This window comes from Myotis yumanensis, unplaced genomic scaffold (genome assembly GCF_028538775.1).
Source record: "Myotis yumanensis isolate MYYU_CA2020_CCGP unplaced genomic scaffold, mMyoYum1.0.hap1 SCAF_16, whole genome shotgun sequence".
In the NCBI taxonomy this organism is placed as follows: domain Eukaryota; kingdom Metazoa; phylum Chordata; class Mammalia; order Chiroptera; family Vespertilionidae; genus Myotis; species Myotis yumanensis.
The window spans coordinates 53,158,059-53,185,603 of NW_027223767.1; the positions used below are offsets into that span (position 1 = coordinate 53,158,059).

General features: G+C 63.1%; 2 protein-coding genes across 9 annotated transcripts in view; one reads left to right on the top strand and one right to left on the bottom strand.

Annotated features, from left to right (window-relative positions):
* SLC16A3 (solute carrier family 16 member 3) lies at nt 1–9,718 on the top strand. 5 transcript variants are annotated; one of them, XM_070394630.1, is made up of 7 exons: nt 1–84; nt 3,853–3,991; nt 4,940–5,187; nt 6,519–6,662; nt 6,922–7,695; nt 7,923–8,235; nt 9,332–9,718. In XM_070394630.1, the coding sequence occupies exons 3-6, from the start codon at nt 4,965–4,967 to the stop codon at nt 8,192–8,194; spliced, it is 1,413 nt and encodes a 470-aa protein (XP_070250731.1). In that variant the 5' UTR covers nt 1–84; nt 3,853–3,991; nt 4,940–4,964; the 3' UTR covers nt 8,195–8,235; nt 9,332–9,718. The 5 variants fall into 5 exon arrangements, with proteins under 5 accessions (XP_070250731.1, XP_070250727.1, XP_070250729.1 ...); XM_070394626.1 differs by lacking the exon at nt 9,332–9,718 and having other exon boundaries at nt 7,923–8,605; XM_070394628.1 differs by lacking the exon at nt 9,332–9,718 and having other exon boundaries at nt 29–88; nt 7,923–8,605.
* Nucleotides 9,719–27,545, bottom strand: part of CSNK1D (casein kinase 1 delta) — a 25,535-nt gene continuing 7,708 nt past the window's right edge. Inside the window, exons 3-11 of one of the 4 annotated variants that reach the window (XM_070394633.1) lie at nt 19,865–20,040; nt 19,580–19,728; nt 18,956–19,184; nt 18,438–18,608; nt 17,750–17,898; nt 15,700–15,871; nt 15,036–15,175; nt 12,446–12,509; nt 9,719–11,440 (exon numbers count right to left, since the gene is read on the bottom strand). In XM_070394633.1, the coding sequence (XP_070250734.1) occupies nt 12,477–12,509; nt 15,036–15,175; nt 15,700–15,871; nt 17,750–17,898; nt 18,438–18,608; nt 18,956–19,184; nt 19,580–19,728; nt 19,865–20,040 (1,219 nt within the window). In that variant the 3' untranslated portion in view covers nt 9,719–11,440; nt 12,446–12,476. The remainder of the gene's footprint in view (nt 11,441–12,445; nt 12,510–15,035; nt 15,176–15,699; nt 15,872–17,749; nt 17,899–18,437; nt 18,609–18,955; nt 19,185–19,579; nt 19,729–19,864; nt 20,041–27,545) is intronic. The other 3 variants (XM_070394635.1, XM_070394631.1, XM_070394634.1) reach the window with 3 other exon arrangements.

The window sequence follows — 27,545 nt, forward strand, 5'->3', positions numbered from 1 at the left end:
TTCAGGGGGTGCCAGCCTCGCCCAAGATCACCAGGCAGCGCGGGCTCCCCGGCCCGGCCCGGCCCGGCCCGGCCCCGGGGGAAGGCAGGTTTGGAGGGGAGCGCAGCCCCAGGGTGCTGGTGGGAGGGGGGGGCCCGGGGCTGAGACAGGCGGCCGGAGGTGGGAACCCCTGGGGACCGCGGGCACCTCGTCACTTGGGGTTCAGGTGCTGCGCGCGTGGGCGGGGAGGGAGGGGGTCCCGGCCCCGGGCCGAGCTGGGGAGCCTGCGCACCGGGCGGCCCTGGGGGGCTGCGGGGGGCGGGGATGGCGGGGCCGGAACCCGAGCTCGGAGGGCGCGGGACTGGCCGGCGAGAGGCCACGCCTCCCGGGTGGGTCGCCGGGTCCTTGTGCCGGCGACGCCGTCGGGGCGCACGGAGGCCCCCCCCAGCTGAGGCGCGGGGTCCGGGCGGGGCAGCGGGGCGGCGCCAGCGGCCGTGACGTGAGCGGGGGACGTGCCGCGCCGGCGACCAGAGCACCGGTGCCCCCAGCGCGCGGGCCGGGCAGCGGGGCGGGCGGACGCGGGCCAGCGAGCGGGCGCAGGTAGGCTCGGCAGATGCTCCGCGGGGCGGGGGCCGGGGCCGGGGCCGGGGGCTGGCACCTGGGACCCTCCGGACCGCCCCGGCCCCGGCCCCCCTCGCCCCTTCCTCTCCTGGTCCGGGCGCCCGGGTCGGACTAGCCTCCCCTCCTGCCGGGGTCCGGACCGGGGGTCCCGGAGAGCCGGCGGTGCCTGGGGCCGGGCCGCCCGCTGTCCCCTCCCCCTGCCCGGCAGGCGCGCCCCTCCGTCGGGCGCCCCGGGGGCTGGGCTCGGGCCAGGAGGTGGCTGCGCGCGGAGGCCCCGGGAGCCCCGGGTATAAATAGCCCGGCCCAGGCCTGCGGGCTATATTTGGTGGGGTTCCCGCCCGAGGGAGCGGGGAGAAGGGGGGCTGCCCAGGGCCGGCCTCACCCTCCTCTCCTCCCCCTCTCGCCTCCTCCCCATCCGCCTGCCTGTGGGCAAACCAGGTGGAGCCTCGGTTTACCTGCAGGAAAATGGGTCGATAAGGTGGGCCAGGCCTGTGGCCGAAGGTGTGTGGGGGGCACGGGAAGTAGGTGTTGCTCCACGGGTTTGGGGGGGGTCCTGGCATCTGGGTGAGGGACACCCTGTGTGTGGCCATGGCCGAGCTGGGTGGTCTGAGCTGGGTGCTCCCCAGGCAACGCAGGTCGGCGGGGCTTGTGCAAGGCCAGGGGCAGGTGGGTGCTGTGTGGGTGGTTTCCAGGGTCCCAGGCCTCACCCGAGGCCCAGGGGTCAGCTGGGTCAGGTGGGTCCTGGGAGGGAGGACTGTGTCCTAGGGGTTGGTCCGTCTGGGGGGGGGGGGGAGGCGGCGGGGAGCCGGGAGCGGGTGAGGCCTCTCTCCCAGGTGGGCATCTGCCTGCCCAGGCCCTGGGGACACTGGGGCAGTGTCCAGGCGGGCGTGGGCCTTCCTGCCCAGCAGCCTGTGCGGACAGAGCCTGGTGTGGGATGGAGGCCTGGTCACAGGGCGGACTCTGGTGACCCCGTGTGACCTGGGGCAGGGCTGGCCCCCAGGCGGCAACCTGGCTCTCCCTGGCTCGGGGACACCTCCGTGGGGAGGGGCAGCAACGGGGGCGGGAGCGTGTGTGGAGGGGGCTGGGCTGCCCTCCGGGAGGTGGTGAGTGGAGAGGCCGCCACGCGGCCACGGACCCATCAGGCGCCTCGAATCAGGCCTGGGCGCTGGGCCTGGGCGCTGGGCGCACTGGGCCGGCGCGGGGCGGGCGGGCGGGGTCGGTCTCCGCCCAGCGCTGCCTCCGTTCCCATCTGTGAAATGGGCCGCAGGGGCCGCCATCGCAGCGACCCGGGTGTGGCCGCCCCCGCGGAGGGAAAGGAAGCCGGTCCCGCCCGGGGAGCCGGGGTTCCGCGTTGCCCGCGGCTCCGGCCCGGACCCGGCGGCCCGGCACGTGGCTGCGCGCGGGCCATTACGGTAGCGGAGGCGGCCGCCTACTCCAGGCAATACGGCGGCTCCTCCCGGGCGCGCGGTCACGTCCCCCACGTCCCGGCGGCCGAGCATCCTGCCCGCCCGCGCCCCGCCTCGCCTCCCCGGGGCCGACCCCCGTGTGCCCAGCGGAAGCTGGGGGGCGTGTGCAGCTCGGGGTCCCTGGCTCCCTCTCCCTGCCCCCCTCTCCGCTGGGACAGAGTTCCTGCCCTCCCCCCCCAGCCTTACAAGATGGGAGCGCACCGGGGAGCCTGCAGGGCCCCAGGCAGGCAGGGCACGGTGGCCGCTCAGGGCAAGGAGGGCGGGGCGGGGGGGGGGGGCACCTCCCTCCAGACACAGCTTTGCACACCGGTGGGGAGGGGGCCAGCTGGGGTCCTGCACCCAGCCGGGGGGGACAGACTTCCTGGATCTCAGATGTGTGAGCTGCTGAACGGGAAGCTCCAAGGGGCCCCGTGCCCACTCCTCCAGCCCTTTGCTGCTCAGCTTTCCCATGTCTAGGCTTTGGGGGGCGGGAGGGGGGCAGAGCCCCTGGAGCCCTGCCTGGCCCAGAAGCGGCACAGACACCCCACCTCGGAGATCGGCTTTCCCCGGCCGGGGAGGGTTATTTCTGGGCTGGAACATGCTTCCCTGGGAGGGTAAATGTCACCAAAGGCCACCCAGGCGACATGCACCCGCTCCTGTGCCCGTGCTTCCTCCTGGGCACCGCAGGGAGGGGCCCTCCTCCCATCTCGGCCGGCTGGTGACCGGGCAGGGTTTTCCTCGGAACATCAGCGGCGGAGCCTGGCAGGCCCTCCTCCCTCTCCCACGCCGGTCGCCTGGCTGGCCGCACGGGCCATTTGCTCTTGGAGATCCACCCCTTTCCTGCATCCGTACATTTGTAGGGTCCTGCTCCCTTTGCCCCAAACCTAGCGCCTCCCCCTTCCCGCTCTCCCGCCCCTTCCCTGCTCGCCCCCGCCCCCCACATGCAAACCAGCACCTCCTGAGAAGCCTCCTTCTGAGGACCGGCTGGGTGGGGGGTGGGGTGGGGGCCGTCCCAGTGTGGCCGTCCTGCAGCTGGGGGTTAGCTGGGGCTGCGGCTCCCCGTGTGCCTCGGACACAGCGGGCCACTCCGGGCTGTGCCAGACCACGGGGCTGCAGGCGAGTTTGCAGGAGGAGGGGCCCCCTGATTGGGGGGCCCCTGGGTACCTGTCAGCCACCCCTGCACCGCTGCACAGCCCTTGGCTTCAGAAACACCCCCAGGGTTGCTCGCTGAAGACAGGAACTTCCAGGGCACTGAGGTCGGAGTGTGGAGAGGGGAGAGCTTCTCTGTTCCCAGAACCGTCCCTGACCCAGTGGGGGGTGAGGGCAGGGGGGGCTGTTCTGCTCCAGCGGGCTGTGTCTGTCTCGTCCTCACCCTGACGGCTGGCTGGCCCCTCGGGGTCCGGTCACCGAACAGTGGTGTTCGTGGGCAGCAGCCGCTGCGTGGACTCACACAGGAAGCCCTTGGAAAACATCCCTCAAGTCAGACCCCCAGACCTGTCAGTCAGGGCCCCCGAGGGCACAGCACCGTGGGAGGGTGCTGGGTGCTGGGTGGGGAGTTGTCCTATTTCTACATTCCTTGCCCTCCACCCTGAACCTGAGCTCAACTGTCCAGGGCAGAGGCCCTTGTCCTCTCTGGAGTACTGTCCCAGGGTCCCTCTGGTCCCTGATGCATAGTGGGCCACCCGGGGAGGTGCCAGGTCAGGGGGGTCTGAGGGAAAGGGCCAGGACAGACGCAAGCCCAGGGGCAGGCAGGTGGAGTGTTTATATCACAGGATCTGCAAGTGCTACACATCACGTCTCCCCACAGCACACGGCGGGCACGGGCAGACGGACAGACGCAGTGGCAGCAGGCGGACGGCGCTGAACGGCCCGGCCTCGTGACGGGCCTCCTTCCCCACACCCGCACCAGGAGGCGGCTGCCCCCGGAACAGCTTCTGTCCAGTGAGGTGGGCGGATGGGGCCGCCAGGCTGATCTGGGATTAGACCTTTGGTGCCAGGATCGGCTGGAGGGGCATGGGGTGGGGGGGGTGGGGGTGAGGGATCTCCAGCTGGAAGTCGGGCCCCAGGTTCCAGGGCCTCAAGCCGAATTCCTGGGGATTTAAAGGGGGGGTCACCTCTGGGCTGCTGTGGGGTTTGTGGGGCGATGGGTGCAGCAGGCTCCCTCCTGGCTGGGCAGCCTGGGCCAGCGTGGTTTTCTCCAGAGGCTGATTGGACGCCCTGCCCACCCCGCCCTCGCGAGAGGGGTTAAACTCCAGCCTCCGAGGGCAACTGGGCTGGGCCCCTGCTGCCCTCCCCAGCTCTTCCTTGAATGTCCAGAGGCCTCAGCCTCTCCCCTGGGGCTGTGGCCTGTGCCTCGTAATGGGTGGAGGAGTGGGGTGGGCAGGGTGACGAGGTGGGGTCCTCCGTGCGGACTGAGGGCAGCAGCCTGTCCCGCCCTGGGTGAACCTGCTCTCCCTCGGTCAGTGCACAGCATGGGCAGCCCGTCTCCCTGGCAGTGGGGAGAAAGGCTGGCCTGCTCTCGTTTAGGCCCCAATGGACACCATCCCCAGATTGGGCCCGAGTGTGGGCAGTGCTGGCTGCCTCAGCCTCAGCCTCAGGGGTGGGGGCCAGGGGTGCTGGCTGCTTCCAGGAGGGAGCCTGAGCCCTGGCTGAGCCCAGAAAAGCCACAGCCCTTGGAACCAGCAGAGTGGGAGCCGCTGGTGGAGGGTGGGCCCAGCACCAGGGGGGGCACAGGTGGGGCTATCGGAGCGGCCAGAGCTGGGCTCCGGCTGGGGGCTGGGCTGGGCTGGACTGAGGGGCACGGCCTGGTGTAGCCCTCAGTGTGTCCTGGGCCCGTCCTCACTACTGGGTGGTGGCTGGGTGGCCACCTGACAGCCTGGCTTTCTCTTTCTCAGGGACGCGGAACCCGCCCTCCTGGCCATGGGAGGGGCCGTGGTGGACGAGGGCCCCACAGGTGTCAAGGCCCCTGATGGGGGCTGGGGCTGGGCCGTCCTCCTGGGCTGCTTCGTCATCACAGGCTTCTCCTACGCCTTCCCCAAGGCGGTCAGCGTCTTCTTCAAGGAGCTCATGCTAGAGTTTGGTATCGGCTACAGTGACACAGCCTGGGTCTCCTCCATCCTGCTGGCCATGCTGTATGGCACAGGTGAGGGTCAGGGGCAGGTGAGGGCCTGGGACAGGTGAGGGTCAGGGGCAGGTGAGGGCCTGGGACAGGTGAGGGTCAGGGGCAGGTGAGGGTCAGGGGCAGGTGAGGCCTGGAACAGGTGAGGGTCAGGGGCAGGTGAGGCCTGGCACAGGTGAGGGGCAGGGGCAGGTGAGGCCTGGAACAGGTGAGGGTCAGGGGCAGGTGAGGCCTGGCACAGGTGAGGGGCAGGGGCAGGTGAGGCCTGGGACAGGTGAGGGGCAGGGGCAGGTAAGGGCCTGGCACAGGTGAGGGTCAGGGGCAGGTGAGGGCCTGGGACAGGTGAGGGTCAGGGGCAGGTGAGGGCCTGGGATAGGTGAGGCCTGGGACAGGTGAGGGTCAGGGGCAGGTGAGGGCCTGGGACAGGTGAGGGTCAGGGGCAGGTGAGGGCCTGGCACAGGTGAGGGTCAGGGGCAGGTGAGGGCCTGGGATAGGTGAGGCCTGGGACAGGTGAGGGTCAGGGGCAGGTGAGGGCCTGGGATAGGTGAGGCCTGGGACAGGTGAGGGTCAGGGGCAGGTGAGGCCTGGAACAGGTGAGGGTCAGGGGCAGGTGAGGGTCAGGGGCAGGTGAGGCCTGGGACAGGTGAGGGTCAGGGGCAGGTGAGGCCTGGGACAGGTGAGGGGCAGGGGCAGGTAAGGGCCTGGCACAGGTGAGGGTCAGGGGCAGGTGAAGCCTGGGACAGGTGAGGGCCTGGGACAGGTGAGGCCTGGGACAGGTGAGGGTCAGGGGCAGGTAAGGGCCTGGGACAGGTGAGGGTCAGGGGCAGGTAAGGGCCTGGCACAGGTGAGGGTCAGGGGCAGGTGAGGGCCTGGGACAGGTGAGCAGCTAGGGCAGGTGAGGGGCCAGGGCAGGTGAGGGGCCAGGGCAGGTGAGGGCCTGGCACAGGTGAGGGTCAGGGCAGGTGAGGGCCTGGGACAGGTGAGCAGCCAGGGCAGGTGAGGGGCCAGGGCAGGTGAGGGCCTGGGACAGGTGAGCAGCCAGGGCAGGTGAGGGGCCAGGGCAGGTGAGGGGCCAGGGCAGGTGAGGGCCGGGGCAGGTGAGGAGCCCATCTGGCCCGGATGGGCTAGCCTGTTTGTCTGGGAGCCGCTGGCCCAGCCTCACCTGCCGGGCTGTGTGGTCCCAGCGCACAAGGTCAGGCCCCTCTTCACAGACGGTGGGTTCTCAGTGCCTGGGGACCACCAGCAGGACACACTCACCGGGGAAGCCCTGGAAGTGAACTGTGGTCTCTCGGGCTGGGCGGGGAGCTGGGCCAGGCGTGGGGAGGGTGGGCTGCCACTCACGCTGTCCCCCCCAGGCCCGCTCTGCAGCGTGTGCGTGAATCGCTTCGGCTGCCGGCCGGTCATGCTGGTGGGCGGCCTTCTGGCGTCCCTGGGCATGGTGGCCGCCTCCTTCTGCAGGAACGTCATTGAGCTGTACCTCACCACGGGCGTCCTGACCGGTGAGCGGGGCCCAGGGGAGGGGGTCATGGCGACGGGTCAGGTCCGTGGAGGAGAAGTCCCCCGTCATCCCACCCCGGCGCCAGCCTGTTCCTCTTTCTCGTCTGTCTCCCCCGCGGGTCCGGCGGTGACGGGCCCTGTGCGCACACTGTCTCCCCACATCGACGCCCCTCAGACCCACAAAGAACCATTTAGGCAGGAGCCTGTGTCGGAGCCAGGGTCAGCTCTCACCCTCTGCTCCCCCTGCTCCCCCTGCTGCAGGCTTGGGTTTGTCGCTCAACTTCCAGCCCTCGCTCATCATGCTCAACCGTTACTTCAACAAGCGGCGCCCCATCGCCAACGGGCTGGCGGCGGCAGGCAGCCCCGTGTTCCTGTGCGCCCTGTCCCCGCTGGGGCAGCTGCTGCAGGACCACTACGGCTGGCGCGGGGGCTTCCTCATCCTGGGCGGCCTGCTGCTCAACTGCTGCGTGTGTGCCGCGCTCATGCGGCCCCTGGAGGCGCCCCGGGCGGGGGCGGGGGCGGGGGCGGGAGGGCCCGGGCCTCAGAGGCCAGCCAGGCGGCTGCTGGACCTGAGCGTCTTCAGGGACCGCGGCTTCGTCATCTACGCGGCGGCCGCCTCCATCATGGTGCTGGGGCTCTTCGTGCCGCCCGTGTTCGTGGTGAGCTATGCCAAGGACCTGGGCGTGCCGGACACGCGGGCCGCCTTCCTGCTGACCGTGCTGGGCTTCGTGGACATCTTCTCCCGCCCCGCCGCCGGCTTTATCGCGGGGCTCCCCAAGGTGCGCCCCTACTCCGTCTACCTCTTCAGCTTTGCCATGTTCTTCAACGGGTTCACTGACCTCACGGGCTCCACGGCCAGCGACTACGGGGGCCTGGTGGTCTTCTGCGTCTTCTTCGGCATCTCCTATGGCATGGTGGGCGCCCTGCAGTTCGAGGTGCTCATGGCCATCGTGGGCACCCACACCTTCTCCAGCGCCATCGGCCTCGTGCTGCTGCTGGAGGCCATAGCCGTGCTCATCGGGCCCCCGTCCGGAGGTGAGCTGAGCCGCGGGGAGCCCTGGCCAGACCCTGGTTCCAGCACTGGCCCATCCCAGGGAGGGGACTTGCTGGGGGAGGGTCCTGAGCAGGAGGAAGCCCTCCCCCTGCCTGGCCTCACCAGGTGACCCCCCCCCCCGAGCCTCCAGCGCACAGCCAGCAGGTGTCGGGAAGGCACGGGACGCCGGGGTGGGGGCCAGGCCATGCTGACACTGTCCCCTCCGCAGGCCGCCTCCTGGACACCACGCATGTCTACCAGTACGTGTTCATCCTGGCCGGGGCCGAGGTGCTGGCCGCCTCCCTGGTGCTGCTGCTCGGCAACTTCTTCTGCATCGGGAGGAGGCCTGCGGGGGCCACCAAGGAGGGCGAGAGCCCCAAGCCCCCTGCAGACGACAGGGACAACAGGGACGGGGTGGACTCAAGGGAGGTGGAGCACTTCCTGAAGGCGGAGCCTGAGAAGAAAGGGGAGGTGGCTCATACCCCGGAAACCAGCGTCTGAGCTCGGAGCGGCGCACAGGGAACCGGACAGAGGCTGTCAAGGTTCATATTTATTTCACAAACAGGACTATCTCAGGCTGGGGGGCCCCCAGCAGGGGATCATCACCTGATCAGTTTCTCGGGGGAGGTGGCGGGTGGGAACCGTGTCATTCCAAAGCAGATCTGTGGTGAAGCCAAGCCCCAGGTTACAAGCCGTCGGCACCCGGCACCTGGCCTGCTGACCCCAGGAGAGCCCGGTGCCCACAGCTGGGCTCAAGGACCTAGAAACCCACCCTTCGGAGACTTTAATCAGAGGGTGGGGCCAGGCCCTCCCTCCCTGACTGCACCCACCATGCCCTTCACCACCCTGAGTGTCTGGGGACAGCTCCCTTCTGCTCCCCTGGTGTCTGGAATAAACCTGCGTGTAGGAGGAGCGAGTTTGGCTTGAGGTGTGGGCATGGTCTACCGCTCCCCCCAAATCTCACTTTCTCAACAAACAACAAAGTGAGCCTGGACCCCAAGGGCTGCTGGTCGAGGGCCCTACGCTGGCACCTGGGAGCCCCTAGGTGTGACCACTGGGTCTGCCTTCTATGTACTCACCCCTCAGGGGGCTGCCTGGCCCTATACAGTCAGCACCCGGGGTCCTATCTGTTCCCCGTCCAGCCCTGCAAGCCTTGCCCAGGTCCCTCACACCCACCTGCCCTCATGGCCAGTGCGCCTGCGTGGCTGGGAACCCGATCGGAGGCCGCTGGGGCCGCCTCAGTAGGTGGTGCGTCGAGGGCGCTGGGGCCGGCAGCGGGTGCCCTGGCGGGCCGAGTGCAGCCGGAGAGACGCCACGTCTCTGCTCCTCTGCAACGAAAAGCAAGCGAGGGCTCACCTCTGGGCTCAGTCACCAGGACAGGACACCGCCCAGGAGCTCGGTGCCGCGGCCAGGCACCTCCCCGGAGGCCCTGGGCCCTGCCAAGCGGCACCCTTTCTGCTTCCCCTCGGCCGGCACTCCCAGGTCAAGGCGCAGCCCTACCTCTATGACCCCTCGTGTGAAGTGGGCCATATTGGGCCCTGGGCAAAGCTTGTCAGGTCTGGAAGGGCCAGCCCCAAGGCCTGTGGCTCAGCAGCCGCCTGCCCTCTGAGTTGTGCACCCCACTCCCTTCTTCTGCAGGGGGCTCGACCTGCCTACTGTCACAGGACTTCCCCGGGGCTCACTCATCAGGACTGAGTGCCCCCATGGACTTCCACCTCCCTCTCGCCCTGAGCTGCCTCACCCTTGCTGGCCAGGAGCAGAAGTAGCCGTACCCACCCCTGGAGTCATGCCCCGGGGACACGAGGAAGGACCCTGAGGTGCTCAGCACATCTGGAAGGCTCGGCTGGGCCGGGTCCACGTGCCCTGCCGGCCGTGGCCCCGAGAACGGGCTGATGCCAAGTGCAGCAGCCCCGTCCCAGCCCATCCGCCTGCTCCCCAGGCTCACAGGGGCCCAGGCTCAGAAAGTGACCTACACACGGAAAACTCACGCTGACAAAATAAAGACCACATGCTGGGGACAGGGAAGAAAGGTAGACGTCATATATTTATTATTTACACGGTGTGGTAAGTACACAAATACAGTGGTCACACAAATGCACAGGTCAGACACCACCCACACGGGCTGCAGACACTGGCTCGTGTGGGGGTGATGGATGCGACACTGTCCGCGGCCAGTGGGAGGGCTTGGGTGGGGTGCCGCGGCTCACACCTCCGGAGGGAAGCCCCCTGCCCTGACTCCCCCGCCCCGGCCACGTCCCCCAGCGCCTGCAGGGCGGCCAGCTGTGCGTCGGTGCACCCACCCACGCCAGGCATCCCAGGACCGGCGCCCTGTGCTGTGGGACTTGGGGCAGGAGGGACATGGACCTGTACACCTTTAAAGGCTAATAGCGTCCTACGAGCTCCCCCGTTTCCCACGCCTCTGCAGGGGGGACAGGGAGTGCAAGTACCTACGAATGTTTGCATTGGACCCCATTCCGAGACGGGGCTCCTGTCTACTCTGCCACCGCCTGGGGCCTTGGGAAGGGGCCACGGGGAGCCCGGCCCCCCGAGTGTCTTTCTGGCGAGAATGAGGCCGGCCCTGCCTGCTTCCGTCCTCTGGGTTCAGAAAGCAGGACACAACCTGCTGGGCCTCAGGTCACGGATCACTTGCTTCTGGGCACTTGAGAGGGGGCTCCCTTGGGCCGGCCTCTTTCTGGGCAAACCTGCACCCCAGGTGGACAGATGCCGAGTACACAGATGTTAGCACACGTTAAGGGCCATTCTGCACTGCTAATATTTACAGTCTGTCTAGAAAATGCCTCCAAATCCAAAGGCATTGAGGCAACAACCACCAGCAAAGTAACCGCACACAACCCAGGAGGGCCCGGCACAGCCTCCGCCTCCGAGTCTTGGGCACTGGGTCCTAGGCACCTGGCGTCCCTGCCGCGTCTGGGAAGGTGGGATCGGTGCTCGGCTCCACCAGAAGCACCACGACGCCCTTGCTCTCTAATGGCTCTGACGACTCGAGTCCTGGCGGCTCAGTTACGGTGGGAGGGAGTGATGGCCAAAACCAGGAGAGGTCACAGAACACAGCACACAACACACGCACAGACATGTTACACACGTGTACACGTGACAATTTCCGGGAGAACACCCCCCTACAGTGGACTACACCAAACAGAAGCAGGAAACATCGCTGGCAGCAGGGTGCCTGCGCCCACCTTGGTCTACAGAAATCCACGCCGGTGTCTGAGGCGGGACACTTTGAGGTCATCTTTTTTAAGACCGCAGAAACAGACAAGAACAATAAAAAGATTTCTTTACACAGATTTAAGCCAGTAATTTTTAGCAAAGTGATACAAAACTGTCAGAACCAAGTAGAAGATGGTGGTTACAGCAGACTCATCAGGGATCGCGGGCGCCACCGCGGCAGGGAGGACCGAAAGGCTCTGCATCGGGAGTCTGTTGTCTCAAGTGTCTCGCACTCAGGCGGCCGTCTTCCCAGCCCCGGACAACGTCCACGTGGGCCTCAGTGGAGCCCGGCGGTGGCAGCGCTTGGAGTCTGTCCGGTTAGTCTGTTTGGTTTCCCCACGGGCGTTGCTGGGTGGGTGGCCTGGAGAGCGCCCGGTGTCCTAGCCCGGGGAGCGTCACTAGTAAAGCCATGTAACAGAGGAGATCAGCCATGCATCGTCTGCCCTTCACAGCAAGAAGGAGTTCTCATCGGTGCACGACAGACTGAAGACCACTGGAAGCCACCCGACCGGGAATCTGTCGGAGCCAAAGCACAGGACAAGGTCAGCGTGCGGCCGGAGGGCTGGACCGGTCGGTCAGTGAGGTGCCCTGGGAGGAAGGGGACAGACGCCGCCTCGCCCACTCTGGACGCCCGTGCCCCCGGCTGCTCCAGGAGCTCCCTCTGCGGCCAGGACGTGCTCAGCAGAACAGCGACAGGAGACGGAAGAGGAAGAGGCATGCAGGCGGCCGAGAAGCTCGTCAACGACAGGACAGAGTCCAAGCGGGAGAGACACTGGCTCCCAGCCATCCCCCCAGTAGCCTGGGGGCCAGGCCTCATGGGCACTGGGGTCCCCCCTCCAGGGGGAGGTACAAGCAGTTCCCATCGAGATGGTTCCTAGAGCACCGCAGTGTTAAAGCCCCAGCAGGTCCACATGGCCCAGCCGCCAGCCCCCATCCAGGGAAGGAGCCGCCCAGCGTGGCCCAGACAGGAGCCCAGCCTGGGCGCCCAGCCATGCACGTCGCAGGGAGCAGCGCTGGGTGACGGGTTAGTACACACAACAGCAGAGACAAGGTGTTGGGCAGAGACCAAGTTCGAAAAAGAAAACGAGGAAGACAGAAATGAACGTGGAAGGAAGCCAGGACTGCGGAGACCACAAGAGTCTCGCGCAGCAAGAGCACAAGAGGCCCCACTCAGCTGAGCACGACTGACACGATCCGACAACCGACCCTGGAGCCAGCGGCTGGAGTGTCCCAGGGCCACTGGAGCCAGCGCACCTGCCCACAGAGCCCAGGTCCGGCTCCCCACACAGCGGCAGGTCCTGGGGTCACCCATTCAGGGACCCCTCCAGCCTGCTCACTCCTCACCCCCCGACTGGCTCTGACCACGTCCTGGAATCCACGAGGGGGACCACTGGCGGAGGGACGTCCTCGGCAGCACCTGGCACGCAAGGCCACGCCCGCCTGTGTGCTCCCCGTGGGCCAGGGGCCAGCCCGCCCGCCCTGGAGCCTGCTGTTGGACAGACCGGCCACGAGCACACTCACCCAGTGCTGCCTTCCACCGGGAGACGTGCAGCTACTTGCCGTGGTGTTCGAAAGGAATGCTATTCTGAGGTGGGGGGAAAAGACAGCTGTTGGTAAGGGAGCCCGGCTGGCCCGCAGGAGGCTCCTTTCCGAGAAGCGTGGCCTCGCCTCCACCAGCACTAACCGCCCAGGAGCTCAGCCTCACCTGCCCCCAAACAAGAGCAGACAGTGGCTCCTCCAGGATGACCTGCACTAAGGCCGACGGGGGCTGGGGGGCAGCGAGAACGACGCACAGCTGCCGGCCTGTCACTGCTCGGAGCAGCCTGTGCCTCCCTACCACACACGTCCGGACACACCCCCTCACTGACACGGCGAGGAGGGACCTCCCTGGGTGGCGGGATGTGGGTTAACACTGCCGCGCAGCACACGGCCCGGAACCAGCGCTACCCACCAGCACTGCTGGCCCCAGAGAACGTCACGCACAAGCTCCTCCACCAGACGTCCTGCCCTGCAGGCTCCCTGTGAGCCACTTGCACTCCAGGGACAGGGATGCAAGGCCGGCCCCAGGGGCTGGTCTAGCACGGCTCCCATGAGAAGGAAGTGGGTGCGAGGAGCGGCCACTGCAGTGTGAGTGCAGGCTGGCCAGGGGTCAGGACGAGGGACACGGGTCGACACCCCACACCCAGCCGGAGAGGGGCAGCAGGTCTTGACCGGCGAGCTGACGATGGCACCGAGGCCCTCCCTTCCTGCTGAAGCTGGGCCGGGCGCATGGGCACCAGATGTGCCTCTTCCTGGAGGGCAGAGATGCTGCTGTGGAGGAGGCAGGCGGACACACGCATGGCTGCTTCTCCTTCACCCCCTTTCTTTGGGGAGCCAGTGTGGTTGGAGGCTATAACATCATGGAAGCCGGGACTCCACTCCCTCCATAACTTCCAAACCACCAGGGCAGACGGGCAGCCCCGCCCTGAGTCTCAAGCTGGCCCTCAGGGGCCTTTCAGAGCTTCCTAAAGGAGCCGCCCACAGTGACCAGGAACCCGAGACAGACACGCCTGGGACAGGGCGTGTCCTCCACATGAAGATCCTGAGAAAACCTCTCGGGTGACCAGTGACAAAAGCTGAGGTGCTGCCTTTGGAGGGGAAACACACCCCAATCAAACCTCTCAGAGACCCTCCCTACGCACAGGTCCACCTTCTATTCCTCCAGATGGAGACAGAACAGGAGCGCAGAGGATCCGAGTTACAAGCTCGCCGCGGCGGCTAAGCCTTCCCAGGATGGCCGCGGAGCTGTGCCCGGGCGCACTGGAGGCCAGCGGTGAGGCTAGCCTGATGGAGAAAAGCTGCACTCCCACCTGGGGACCTCTGGCTCTTCCACTTCCTCAGTGACCCCAAACCCATCAGACACTTTCTTTTCTTAAGAAGGTCGGCCTGCTCCTTCCTTGGTCTTTGCTGGCTGGGTCCCCAACATGCAGACGTTGAGTCCACACAGAGCCCCTGGCGTCCCCAGGCCCTGGCGTCCCTGCCAGAGCTGCCCGGGGCCACAGCGCCACTGCACACGCAGGTGGGGTGGACGGCTCCCAGGACCTGCTCCCGGCTGCTGACTCATGGATTCCAGGGCTCCTGAGAAGGAGCCCCCGAAGCCCTGCTGCATCCTGAGGAGAGGGAGGAGGGCTGGGACCATCACCCCGGCCAGACCCCTCAAGTTCTTCAGTCTCTGGAGAACTAGGCCCAGAGCCCACCATGTCCAGCAGGGTCACTAGTTGGAGGTCAGCTCTGACTCCGTCGGGCACACCTGGTCCTCTGCCAGAGACCAGCAGGCACCGCAGCTCTCCAGCCACCACGCCCACGCCACCCTATTCACCAACAAGCCACATCCCAAACCCACCAGGCCTGGCCGTGTGGCCCAGGAGCTGACGTATACACCGAGGTGGCATCACAGTGAACCAGAGGGCCACTGCACCCGACTTCCCCCCAGGACACCCCACAGAACGGTCGCGGGAGCAGGGGCAGGTTCCTGACGCCTGACCACCCTTGTCATGGAAGGGGACCCTGGCAGTACTTGAGGGAAAAAGCTGTTGTGTTGAGAGATCTACTTGCAAGACAGAACGGCCAGAGGGAGACGCGGAGGACAAGCACACAGGGCCACCAAGACGGGGACCCTCACCCACGCACGTCACCAGGTGCTGGGCCCCAACAGGCCTCTGCCCACCACCCCACGTGACTGCCAGCAGCCCCTCCCCTGGCCAGACTCGACCGGGGAACGCCTAGCCAAGGAGAGGAGAGCCCAAGGCTGGGTGTGCCTACACGACACCCAGAGCCCGCGGGCGCAGTGCGGCGAGTGTGCGCAGGGGACGCTGAGCCTGAGGCCAGCTTGGGCTGGGGCAGCAGAGGAGAAGAGGCCCCGCTACCTGTCCGGCGTGGCGGAGACGCGCCCGGCACCCACACAGCTGGTCTAGGGGCTCTCAACCCCGGGGGCGAATAGCAGCCAGGGGCCAGGGCACCTCGTCAGCTCAACCCTTCAAAGCCTTCACCCACCCCGCCCGGAGCCCATAGACCAGTCCAAACAGAGAGAAGCCTGGGCCAGTGTCCGACCCCGGCAAGCTGGCGCGCATACCTGTGAGGTGGACATGCGGGAGGTATCTTGTCGGCCCGTAAGATCCGACGAGGAGATGTTGACGGGGGCGCCACGGTGCAGCCGCATACTCACTTTCCGCTCTCTTTCCATGCCGGACACGGGCCGAGGAGAGGTGTTAGCTGGAGGAGAGGCGGGGAGTGAGGCCTCCTGACACTCCATCCAAGGCTGTCTTCAGCACACAACCCAGAGCAGGCCCAGGCGGCCTGCCCCACCTGCATCCCCTTGGCCATCAGGGCAGCACAGGCAGGTCCCCCAGCCAACACTCGCCTCGCCTCCCAGCAGCTTGCCCAGGGCCTGGGGGCAGGGCTCTCGAGAGGGACGCCAGCGTGGGTCTCCCATGGGAAGGCTGCCCAGGGCTCTGCTGGGATGCTGTCAGGGATGGGGAAGGAGTGGGGACGGAGAGGCTGGTGGGGGATGTGCGTACTAAGAATGAGAAACTGCGAGATGGACTCTCGTAAAGGCACCGCCCAGGCTGCTCCCTGGCCTGTCCACCCTCGGGAGTTGGAAGAGGGACACACAGGCACCCCCAGGAGGCGCAGCTGCCAGCCCAGACCCTGCTCAGAGCTGGCTCCCCTCGAGGTCACACCCAAACAGAACCCACTGCCTGCTGGGAGGCGGGGTGGGGTGGTCACAGGGCACTCACCAGTGTGTGAGGTAGGGGTGAGGGGGGTGGGAGCAGCCACTTCTTGTGCTCCCCGCAGCCGGCCCGAGGCTGTGGAAGGGAGCCCCCGTGTGGCTGGGTTTCGGGAGTGTCTCAACCGCTCCTCGCGGTCCCGGCGTTCCCGCTCCGCATCGTCAGCAGCCCGGCTGGCACCCTAGGCAGGCAAGAGGCGGCCAGAGCTGAACAGGGCTGCAAGACAACCCAAGGCCTTGGCCAGCCGTGGGCAAACTACGGCCCTCGGGCCGGATGCGGCCCATTTGAAATGAATAAAACTAAAAAAAAAAAAAAAGACCGTACCCTTTTATGTAACGATGTTTACTTTGAATTTATATTAGTTCACACAAACACTCCATCCATGCTTTTGTTCCGGCCTCCGGTCCAGTTTCAGAACCCATTGTGGCCCTCGAGTCAAAAAGTTTGCCCACCCCTGGCCTTGGCTGTCCCTGCCGCTTGAGACACACCAGGGGCATTTGGAACAAGTCGGAGCCAGCAAGGTGTCTCTCCCTCCAGGGCAACGCTCAGCCCATCCCAGTCCCGAGTGGGGAGCGAGCAGCCAGGCCTCCCCCGACTTCCCAGGGCAGCAGAGAAACCCCACGATGGCTACAGCACTTCCTCCAACCCCAACCCCTGGCAGCGGGGGGCCCTCCGCTGTCAGCATTCACAGGGACAGGAAATCGTCGGAGGGTGTGCAGTCGGGAGTCTGAGAAGCAGGCATGAGCGGCAGTCCACTCGGCCCAGACCTCAAGCCCAAGGCAAAGGTGATGTTGGTGGTCACGTCACGAGGAGAGCAGAGGTCAGGCCTGTCCTGAGAGGGCCACGTGGAAGACTCGGGCACAAGCAGCCACTTCCACTCTCAGGGAGGACCAAGCCACTGCACGGCACAGCGTGTCACGTGGCACAGCGAGGCTACCGCACACTGAAGCTAACACACGATTCCCAGCCCTACCAGGCAAGAGAGTCTGCAAACTTTGGCCTTTGGGCCAAATTCAGACCCATCTGTTTCTGCACACGTTTCACCCACACACTGCCCACAGGCTTTCCAGCTACAACCGAGCTGGGCGGCTGCAGCACCGTCTGACTGCAAAGCCAAAATACCGCCCTAGGTGGCCTTTTACAGAAAAGGTCGGCCGAGCCCTGATGAGAACGGGGCTCTGACCGGAGGCCCACTCTGATGTCAGACTCTAGGCCCCTGCTCCCACCCCCTGGCTCTCCGTGGACGAACAGGCCAGGTCTGTGTCAGGCAGGCTCTGTGGCGGACTCTCCCCGCTGGAGGCTGCAGCCTCGAGGCCGGCCACACGGAGCCTGCGCCCAGGGCAGGGAAAGGCTTCCTGTTTTGCACCCGGAGAGGAGGCTCTGCTCCTCAGACTGTGTCACCCTGGAAAGGTCCCAATTGCTATTTTAAGCTCACAACTAAAGAGAACGAGTTTTAATGAAAGAGGAAGGGGAAGTTCTAAAACAACTGGGCTTCTGGCCCTGATGCCCGCAGATTAACTAACAACTCACAGACCCAACTTGGATGGGAACAAATTAAAGTTCAAACTCCGCCCCCACGCCCTGCAGCATTCCCGCAGGCAATTAAGGAACAGACCACAAGTCTAGCTGATTGCAGGGCCAAGGTCAGACTCAACACCCAGCACCTTCCCAGGCCACACACTGGTGCACAGGCCTGTCTCAGCCGCTCCTCCTGCATAAGGAACACGCAGGCACCACACAGCAACACCCCAGGGACAAAACCACACCCCCGAGAGCTGATGGTAACACAAGAAGAGATGGTGTTGGAGCGTCTGGCTCTGGGCGCCCCCGCGCCTGCCTGCCTGTCTTTGCCTCCCCTCGACGGGCACTTTGCTGCTTGGGGCCTCTCCGCTTCAGGAACCTCTCCCGGCAGGAACGCCAGCTCCAGTGCAGCAAACGTGCTCTGAACCCGAACCTCAGGCAGCTCGCCTCACGCACGTGAGCAGACAGCCGCAGCCTTTGGCCGATGGGCTGCTCCCCGTCCGCCTGGGAAGGTCAGCAAGCTGGCGACGCTACTTACAAACTTGAGCATGTTCCAGTCGAACACGTAGTCGTAGGAGAAGCCCTGGCGATGGAACAGGTTCCTGAAGAGCTGTCTCAGGTACGAGTAGTCAGGCTTGTCATCAAAGCGCAACGAACGGCAGAAATTCAGGTACGTGGCAAACTCGGCTGTAAAACAAGACACTCGGAGCTAAGCAGCAACACCCGACTGGGAACCGCACGGCAACAGGTAACGTCGCTGTTTACCACCCACCCTCCTCACTTGGGGGCAGAACAGGGAACCTGAAACACCAGCCACATTGTGCAGCACGGAGGCGCTGGGAAAGTTTAAGAAAATGCAGCACCGCCCGGGCCGGTGTGGGTCAGTTGGTTGGGCGCCATCCCACGCGACAAAAGGTTGCCGTCTGATTGCTGGTCAGGGCACACGCCCGGGTTGCGGGCTCCGTCCCTGGTAGGGGGCGTGTAGGAGACAGCCCATCAGTTTCTCTGTCCCCAAAAAGCAGTAAAAAAATCTTTAGAGGAGAAGGCAGCAGCACAGAGCAGCCTGGCTTCTCTGGGCACCTGTCCCAGAGGCAGCCCCGCACAGCAAAGGGAAATGCCCTGAGCTGCAGCTCCAGATGTTCCGGAGAACCGGACACTCGCCAGACGAGGGGCTGGCCTGGGTCACCCTCCCTCGGCCCTGCACGCGCAGGCCTGCGGCCACTCACAGGGGTAGCCTTTGCACAGCACTTCGATGGGCGTGGACATCTTCTTCTCACTGATGCGCTCGTATTTCTGCCTCTTGGTGGCAGCCTTCAGCCCCTGCCAGGGCAGGGAGCCCAGGTTGAAGTACATGAGCACATAGCCCAGTGACTCCAGGTCGTCCCTTCGAGATTGTTCTGGAAAGAGGAGGAAATGAGCAAAGCTTGGCCCAAGCCAGCAGCAGCAAGCACACACACACTGTGGAAAATGAACTCTAAAAACCACAAAAAAACACACTTGGATTCTTTGCTAAAGAATCTGCCCGGATGTGCTATTAGAGAACTGTGGCTCCCAGATGAGCCACACCCGTATCCCAGCTGCCAGGGAGCCCTGTCTACCTGCCCACCCACCACGCTTCAGAGTCCCAGCACGACGGTCCCTGAAGCCCGCCTGCCTCCCCACGTGCCGACTCCCAGTTCCCGAGGCCGGCCTTTCCGAGCTGAGCCCGACAGGCCAGGCAGCCACGGCCAGCGGCAAGGCTCACCGATTCCAAGGTGCGTGTTGATGGAGGCGTACCGCGCCGTCCCGGTGAGGTTTTTGTTCTCACGGTAGGGGATGTGCTGGTGGGTCCTGGCGTCCCGGTACTTCTTAGCCAGGCCAAAGTCTATGATGTAGACCAGGTTGCCCTTCTTCCCCAGCCCCATGAGGAAGTTATCTGGCTTCACGTCACGGTGGATGAAGTTCTTTGAGTGAATGTATTCAATCCGACTGATCTGCGGGAGAGCCACAGGGGGTCAGCCTGACAGTGCGCGGAGGCAGCTCCTGCCCGCAGCCAGGGCCCTGCTGGAGCTGCGTGTCGCACCCTCGGCTGGGGCAGTGCGCCATCATCGGATGGGACACAACCCACCACCCTCACCACAACCACACCCCACACCCCACACCCGGGGGTTCCCTGTGGTGGGCTCTCCCGGGGGATGGACAGCAGCAGCCGTCCCTCTGCGGCCCCATCTGCCGGGAGGCAGGCCCCACACCTGGGTGAGCTGTGCCGTGCCCGTGGTGGCTCTCCAAACCCAGCCCACCTGTCACACCTCATGGCAATGGTTAATGAACACCTCCTTCCTCCCTGTGCAGGACAGGCGGGGGAGAGGGGCCATGAGGCAGCGCTCACCATCTGGTCGGCCAGCAGCAGGACAGTCTTGAGACTGAACTTCCTCGAGCAGAAGTTGAAGAGGTCTTCCAGGCTGGGCCCCAGCAGCTCCATCACCATGACGTTGTAGTCCCCCTCCGCCCCGCACCACCGGATGGTGGGGATGCCCACTGGAAGAGACACAGGTTTCAGGGCGGCCAGGGGTGGGGTCAGAAGACCCTGACACACCTGCGCTCACATGTGACTCCCTGACCAGGGTCAGGTGGGCAGTAGTCACGGGACACAAGGTGAGAACATGATGCTCACTTTGTGGGTGAAGGGCGGCCAAATGCAGGACAGAGAAGGAGGGGCAGCGAAGAGAGGGGTGTGGGCGGAAGCAGCGCCCAGGGACCCAGTGGTCAACATCCTCTGTGAGGGCGGTGCATGCACCAATCGCGGGAGAGATCCACAGAACACTCACATCCGACTTGCAGAGAGGAACCCTGCAACGTGCACGGTGGGAACACATGAGTGGGCTCCCAGCAGGCCCGACCTTGTGGGCCTGAAGGCATGTGACACGGAGCTGCAGCTGGGACAACTGCAAGGCACCGCCATTTCTGTGACCAGAGCGCCCAGGAGAGGAAAGAGAAGGGACGGGGACAAACTTCACACGGGAAGAAACAGCCTGATGATGGCATTTAACCCGCAGGCCCCAGGAAAGCATCATGAAGACCATCACACGGCCGTCCCGACAAGCGAAGTGCTCACAATAGTGACAGAACATCCGGGAGCAGCAGGGAAGAGAGGCCCCACACTGAGGAGCGAAGAGGCGGGAACCGCGGCTTCTCCTCAGAACGGGAGGCCTGCCTCGAGCGCTGAGGAAACACTGCACCCAGAGGCACAGGCTGCAGAAGCCGCCAGCACAGACAGACAGACGTGCACAGCCACCTGCAGGCCTGCTCTGCTCCTGTCCACGAGCCAGCGGCAGGCGAGGCCACAGTGACGTAGAACAGTGAGCCCCTCAGGGCCTGCGGCTGCGCAGAGAGGCCTGCATGGCCCCAAACCCACAGCCTGACGGACACACGTGAGAACCAAGTCCCCACAGCAGCTCCCAGCACCAGAGACGATGCTGTTGGGGGACCTGCCACCCCGGTGGGCACTTCCCCAGACTAGAGACAGAGCAGGCGCCCTCTCCGCACAGACATACACTGGGCGCCCGCCAGGCAGGACAGACAGGAGGACAAAAGGGCACAGAAGGCACATTAGCATCGCACGCAGCAGATGGCGGAGAAGGCTGTCATTTCACAGTGACAAAGGCATCCGTTCACCAAGAGAACCAGCTCTAAGCCTCTGCAGTTAACAGCACCGCAATACAGGAAGCAAAGCGACAGGAAGACAAGCCGTCTGACTGAGCTCACCCGTCTCACAGCAGGACCCTCCCGTGCGCCCGACACCAGACAGGCCTCGTGAAGGTAAAGGGCCGGCGCTGTGGAGTGCGCCCTCAGACAGCAGCACCCCTTAGGAACAGAACGGAGCTCTGCAACACCCCCAAGTTATCTGGAAGCTCCGTCAGGCACTTCAGAACTGGTGCCTGCCTGTCCCTCGGGCGGTGCGGGCGCCTCAACACAGGGACAGCGGCAGCCCTCACCCTGAAGTCACACAACTGGGTGTCTCCCCAGGTCTTCCCGCTGCTGTCCCTTCGCTGGAGCTCAGGGAGTCTCGTCCTTTGCAGCCTCCATGAAACCATGGATCGCCAACTGGTTTGCTGGGGAGTAGGCTGACATCGCAGACCCTGCAGTCCTTGCTCACAGCCAGCACCAAGCATCCAGCCTGGGAGTGGCAACGAGGCCAGGGACGTCAGAGGCAGAGACAAGACTTCTGCTGGCGAGCAAAACAAATGCCGCTTTGCACACAGGCACCACATTAAACAGCCCTGGACCCAGGGAGAGATCAGAAGGGGGTTAGAAAGCGTGTGGGACTAAGTGAAATGGGGACCCAACACAGCAGGACTCAGGAGACGCTGCGACGGTCGTATTTGGGGGAATCTGCAGCAAGTGAACACCTGTGCTAGAAAGAGATCAATGATCTGTTTCTATCTGAAAACCTAAGAAACCCAAAGTTAGCACAAATAAAAGGTCACAGTAGAAATCAATGAAATAGGAAACTTACTGAAACCAAAAGCTGGTTCTCTGAGAAGATTTTTGATAAACCTCTAGTCAGACTGCTAGGGAAGAGATACAAGCTACCACCATCCAGACGACGGGCTAACGAGACTGAACGTTCACAGGCTGATAGGAAACATGGGAACAGCTTCGTGCCAGTAACTCCAACTCACACAAAATGGACAATTTGAAGAGCACAACCACCCAAGCCGGCTGCTGACCATGAGAAAAGGAAACCAACACCCACAGGGCCTGCGAGAGGGCCCAGCAGCGGTGGGCGTGCCCGACACCCGGGACGCACAGCACAGACGCGTCCAGCACAGTCCTGCTCCCTTCCAGACACTAGGAAATGCAAACCAACCCGATGGCAGCAGAGGAGTGGTGACATGGCAACAGAGGGAGGGAGTGGAGGGACAAAGGGGGACCTGGAAACTTCTGGGAGTGAAGGAGACAGCAACTCTCCCAGTCACGGAGATGGTTCCATGAGGGTATCAACACGGCAAAACGTATCACACTGCACACTTAAAATAAACGCACACCGAAACCAGTTTGGCTCAGTGGATAGAAGCGTCGGCCTGCGGACTGAAGGGTCCCGGGTTCGACTCCGGTCAAGGGCATGTACCTGGGTTGCGGGCACCTCCCCAGTAGGAGGTGTACAGGAGGCAGCTGATCGATGTTTCTCTCTCATCGATGTTTCCAACTCTCTATCCCTCTCCCTTCCTCTCTGTAAAAAAGTCAATAAAATATATATTTTTAAGAAATAAATAAATAAACGCAGCTGATTACACCTCAGTGAAGCCGACTTAAAAAATAAACATTTTCCAGTCTCACTCTTTGGAGGTGGTTCCTGGTGAGGTGAGGCACACGCCCACCGCCGTTGGCACCACATGCTCACGAGGCCTCTCCCACTGGGATGACATCTGCACAGGACCCACGGCTGGTCTTGCAGGTCAGTTCCTGCTGGGGTCCAATCCCAGCGGGTCCAGGGGTCCCCAAAGGTGTGGACGGAGTCGGCGAAGAAGGAATGACACGAAGACAGCCTTCAGTTGATCAGCAGCCTAGTCAGGACCTCTAGCCAGGATCTCCAGCCAAAGTTCTGGTCGGAGTTCTGGTTAGGAACTGATCAGGATCTGATGAGGATCTGATGAGGATCTGATGAGGAGCTGATGTTTGTTGTCTTGTTACACCCGTATTTATACCAGCCGATTTTAATCCTGTCAATTTCTATTACAAAGGTTGGGGCGTTTCTTATCTCCATTCCAGGGAGTAAAGATTATGTAGCTTAACTACCCGCCTGGCACTTAATTAAGGGGTTGTATCCCCTCCCTAACCTCAGGGAAAAATCCCCACCTGGGGAAACAACCTTTCTTGGAGAGGTGACCTTGGTTAAAACACATAGCACCAAGAAGGTGAGCAAACATATTAAGAATAGTATGCCATATATGCCAGGTCCCTTGAAACAGCAAGGATGGACCAGCTCCCGGCAAGTTCCCAGGCCCGTTCCTGTCTCCGTGTGGGGGCAGCACCACTGTGGCCACAATGTGTTCACAGCTTCCCCCACCCAGGTCCCATCAGGGCCACCTGTGGTGTGTGGTCACCACAGACCTCTGGTGCTCGGGCAGCTTTGCAGGACAACCACTTTGGATGTGCCTGCTTGCTGGCTGGACCCCTTGTCAGCTGCTGCCCGCCGGCTCTTCACCATCCACTCTCCGCTACCGTCCTCCGTGGGCGAAACTTCAGGGTGGGCTCACACCCGCTCCCTGAAGGTGCTTGCAGGCATCGGTGACTCCTGCTGGGACCCATCAACAAAGCGGCAATTTCCCACTCCATAGTTCCCTCCGAATTTTTCTGTGGAGCTTCCTGTGAGCGCACACTCTGGAGTCAGGAACGCTCTTCCCTTCTCCCAGGGGATGGAGCTCTTCGTTCTGAGGTTCCAGTTATCCCAAGTTTGGCCAACAGATGCCCCTCCAAGCTTGCTCCTGTGTCCTCTGGACACGTGCCCACTGGCCTGAGAACTTTCCCTGAGCCACACACAGCCTGCTCGACTGCCTCACCTCCTCCTGCCCAGCCCTTGTGAGACCAGGCTCCTGTGAGAAACGACACCAGAAGCCATTATCTGGATGCCAGGCGTGCTCACTGCTTCGGGCTGTCACTCCTTCCAGCCTGAGTTTTGATCTTCTCGGGGCACATGCCTTCCTCGGGAGTATTCAGTCTCGGACCTTGGCTATCCCGTGAGTTCTCGAGTCAGCTTGTCATGTTGAAGAAACACGCTGCTGGGCCTGGACGGAACCCTGCTGGCCGAGGCACTCTGGGAGGAGCGACATCTGAGTCTTCACACCAGGAACACTTGTAAGTCGTCTTCAGTATCCTCCAGTCAAGCTTTATATTTTCTGCACACAGGTCTTGTGTGTCTTAAGATTTATTCCTAGTCACCTATGGTTTGTATTTGGCTAAACTATTAAGAATTAAACTTCAGCTCGGCCAGTGTGGCCCAGTGGTTGAGTGTCAACTCTTGCACCAAGAGGTTGCCGGTTCAATTTCTGGTCAGGGCACAGGCCTGGGTTGTGAGGTCCATTCCCAGTAGGGAGTGTGCAGGAGGCTCACTTATGTTTCTCTCTCTCCCCCTCTAAAAAACCAATCACATTAAGAAAAGTAATTACACTTCAGTTTCTGGACTTCTCAGGGGCCAAGAGCCATCTGACCAGGACCCTGGGGCTCAGCAGACTGTGGGCTCCGTGTCCACCCAGCAGTTTGCAGGTGGCCGTGCCAAGGTGCTGGGAGCCGCAGCTGCTGCACGGGGCTGGCATCCGTAGTGGGTCACCATGCACACGGGATTAGGCTTCCTGTCTGCGCCATGACCACGCTTGGCCCCGGTGCACTCTGAGCCTGCGCAGGCTCTCCAGGGAGGCTTTAGAGTCTGAAGGAGCGCGAGGCAATGGAGGTGGGCTCCCAGAACTCCAAGGGCCTGGGATCTTTCCAGCGACTGGCCCTGGTAGGTGTTCTGTCCCAGGGGTAGAAGATGGAAGGAGACAGAGACAAGCACCACAGCTGTGGAGGTCTAGACCGTCGTGCCAAGGAACCAAGCTGGCCCTCCAACCTCAGAGGTGCCCCTCCTCCCAGAGCATCAGCCACACGGTGGCCCAGCTCACAGGGAAAGCCAAGCCAGCCTGCCTCTGGGGAGGAAGAGCCACAGCCCTGCCCCACGAGGCGGCCCAATGGCCGGGTCTCAAGGAGCATGGAGAGTGGAAAGGGTGGATACTGCGTCGAGCAGGGTCCACAGCATTCTCCTCTTCCCCCTGCAAGGGGAGCAGGCACGTCAATCATCCTCTGTGCAGGTGCCCCGTGGGTGTCAGGGACACCCCAGAACCTCAGCTGGAAGCGGCCTGAATAGGGAAGCTGTTTTCCTTCGAAAGAGGAGAGGAGGACCTTGCCTGTGCAGAGTGAAGCAATGAGGTGAGAGAGCAGTGACGGCCCAACCCCCAGTGCTGTCTTCTCTGGGAGGGAGGGTCTCCGAGCAGGGTTTTCCACCACTGGCTTCCTCGCTCTGGGGTCAGGTACTGAGCTGCCCCGGTCAGTGGGTCAGGATGAGACAGAAGGGGGGGCTGGGGACCAGCTGCAGGTCTGCTGCTCCTACACTCCCGTGTGCCCCAGTCCAGCCAACACCTCTATGCTGCTCACTGGGACAACTGCGCTGTGGTCCACACTCCCAGGCCAGCGGCCCCAGTTGTGTGCTGACACATCTTGTGTGACTAGCTTTCTCCCTGAAGTACATGTTCTGCACTGCTTGTTCTCCGGCCCATGAGCAACGCAAGGGCTGAGTCGGCAGCTGCTCAGGCCTGCACAGCAAGAACATGGTGTCCTGTCACCATGGAGACCACCTATCGGAGTGCACAGCCTACCCAACCAGCTCACTTTGCCAATCAGAGCTGCTTCTCGGGCAGTGCCCTCTTGAAAGCCCCACATCTTCAATGTATCACAGGAGACAGTTTTAACCGGGGGCCCCAGGATGCCACCTCCTCCTGGGAGACTGGCAATGGGTGTGAACAGGAAGAGGCTAGACGAGGGTGTTGACAGGTGAGGAAGGATTCCTGTTCAGACCCGCTTCCCCCACCAGATCCCGTCTGTGGGGCCAGGCCCCCCACGTCACAGGGCTCATGTGTCTGTAAAACCCTGAGTTGGTCCGATGTTCTAAGACCTCTGCACTCATCCCAAAGGCTGCTGGCGACAGGAAGCAGGGCCCGGTCCTTAACCTTCCCGGTGTGGCCCGAGGTGCCGGACAGCAGAGGGTGCCTTTGCGGAAGGAGAACAGGGTGCAGCCTGCATCCGGCTCCCGGGTCGGGAAGGACCAGTGCAGCAGCACACCGGGTGACGGGAGTCTATCCTGCTCTGCCGCCCACCCCGTCGAGGCGCCAGGATTTGGTGACTGGCCACCAGGTGGGCCCGGCTGGTGTAAAGACGTGTTGTTTTTCTCGTGTCCCGGGCTTCACTGTTCACACTCCTCCTCTACTGCGGGAAGACTCGCCAGAGCATCTCTCACAGGAGGGTCACACCACGCAAAGAATCTGAAACAGGCTTGCTTGCAGCAGGGTCCTGAGCACTCCTTTCTTCTTTTTCTCCTCTTTCCCTATTTTATTTTTAAATATTTTTATTGATTTAGAAAGAGAGGAAGAAAGAGGAAGGCAGAAACATCGCTGTAAGAGTGAAACATCGACTGGATGATCGAGCCTGCAAACTGGGCATGTGCCCCGACAGGGACGTGAACTGGCAATCTCTGGTGCCCAGGACGCCGCCCATCAGCTGAGCCGCACTGGCCAGGGCACTCTTCCCTGTCTATTTGGACCAGGTCTGTCCTAAAAATGGACTCCTACCCCCCAGAAAAAGACCACACTTCTACACATTTAATTTCTGGGAGTCTCCATAACGCTTCAATGATTTGTGGCATATTCTGAAAAAGCTGGAAATAGTCCATCCACTGCTCCCAGCCTCCTGAGGTCAGACCACCCTTCCTTGATGGGACGCATGCAGGCACACCTGCCTTTAGATGGATCGGAGCTGCCTTAACCTCTAGTCCAAGGCAGGGGGAGGGGGCTGCCAGTAGACAGTGGGGTCGAGAGAGGAAGGAAGGGAAGATGAAGGTGCAAGAAACTTTTGTCCAAGTCGACACAAGGCTGCTTCCTAGGAGACCGACGAATGCAGCTCTGGATTCACTGCTAGAAACCAGAGCTTCGGGTGAAACCTTGAATTTATGGGGAGGAGAGGGAAGCACGGGCTTATCTGTCCTTTTCCAGACCCCTCGAGGTTGGGGACCTGCAGAGAGAGCTGCGGTGCATTTTGCTGGACTGGTGCTCACTCCTCACCTGCTGTCCCTGTGGACCACACGCTGACCCTTTCCCCGGGTCAGCAACAAGCGACCTGCAGTACCCACGGGGACGCACGCAGAAGGCTGGTTAACAGCAGAGCCCCTGCTCTCTCGGCAAAGCGATGCCCACTTCCTCTGCCGGGCGCAGCGTGGTCTCGGTCTCGGTCAGTGAGTTCACACACTCCCAGGAGGCGCTCGCTTTTCTGGATACAATCATTCTCTCACACACAGGCCTGCCCTGTGGCTGGGGTGGCTCAGTGACTAGAGCGTCACCCCTCGGACTGAAGGGTCCCAGGTTCGATTCTGGTCAAAGGGCCCATGCCTCAGTGGCAGGAAGCAACCAAACGATGTCTCTCTCACATCGATGTTTCTCTCTGTCTCTCCCTGTCTCTTCCACTCTCTAAAAATCAATGGAAAAATATCCTCAGGCGAGGATTAACAAAAAAATAAAGTTAATAAAAAAATGAAGCAAAACACAAGTCTTACA

Coding starts and splice junctions, on each gene's coding strand:
- SLC16A3 (XM_070394630.1), top strand. CDS start 4,965: ATGGGAGGGGCCGTGGTGGACGAGGGCCCCACAGGTGTCAAGGCCCCT. Junction 5,188..6,518: donor GGCCATGCTGTATGGCACAG/GTGAGGGTCAGG, acceptor TGTCCCCCCCAG/GCCCGCTCTGCAGCGTGTGC. Junction 7,696..7,922: donor CATCGGGCCCCCGTCCGGAG/GTGAGCTGAGCC, acceptor TCCCCTCCGCAG/GCCGCCTCCTGGACACCACG.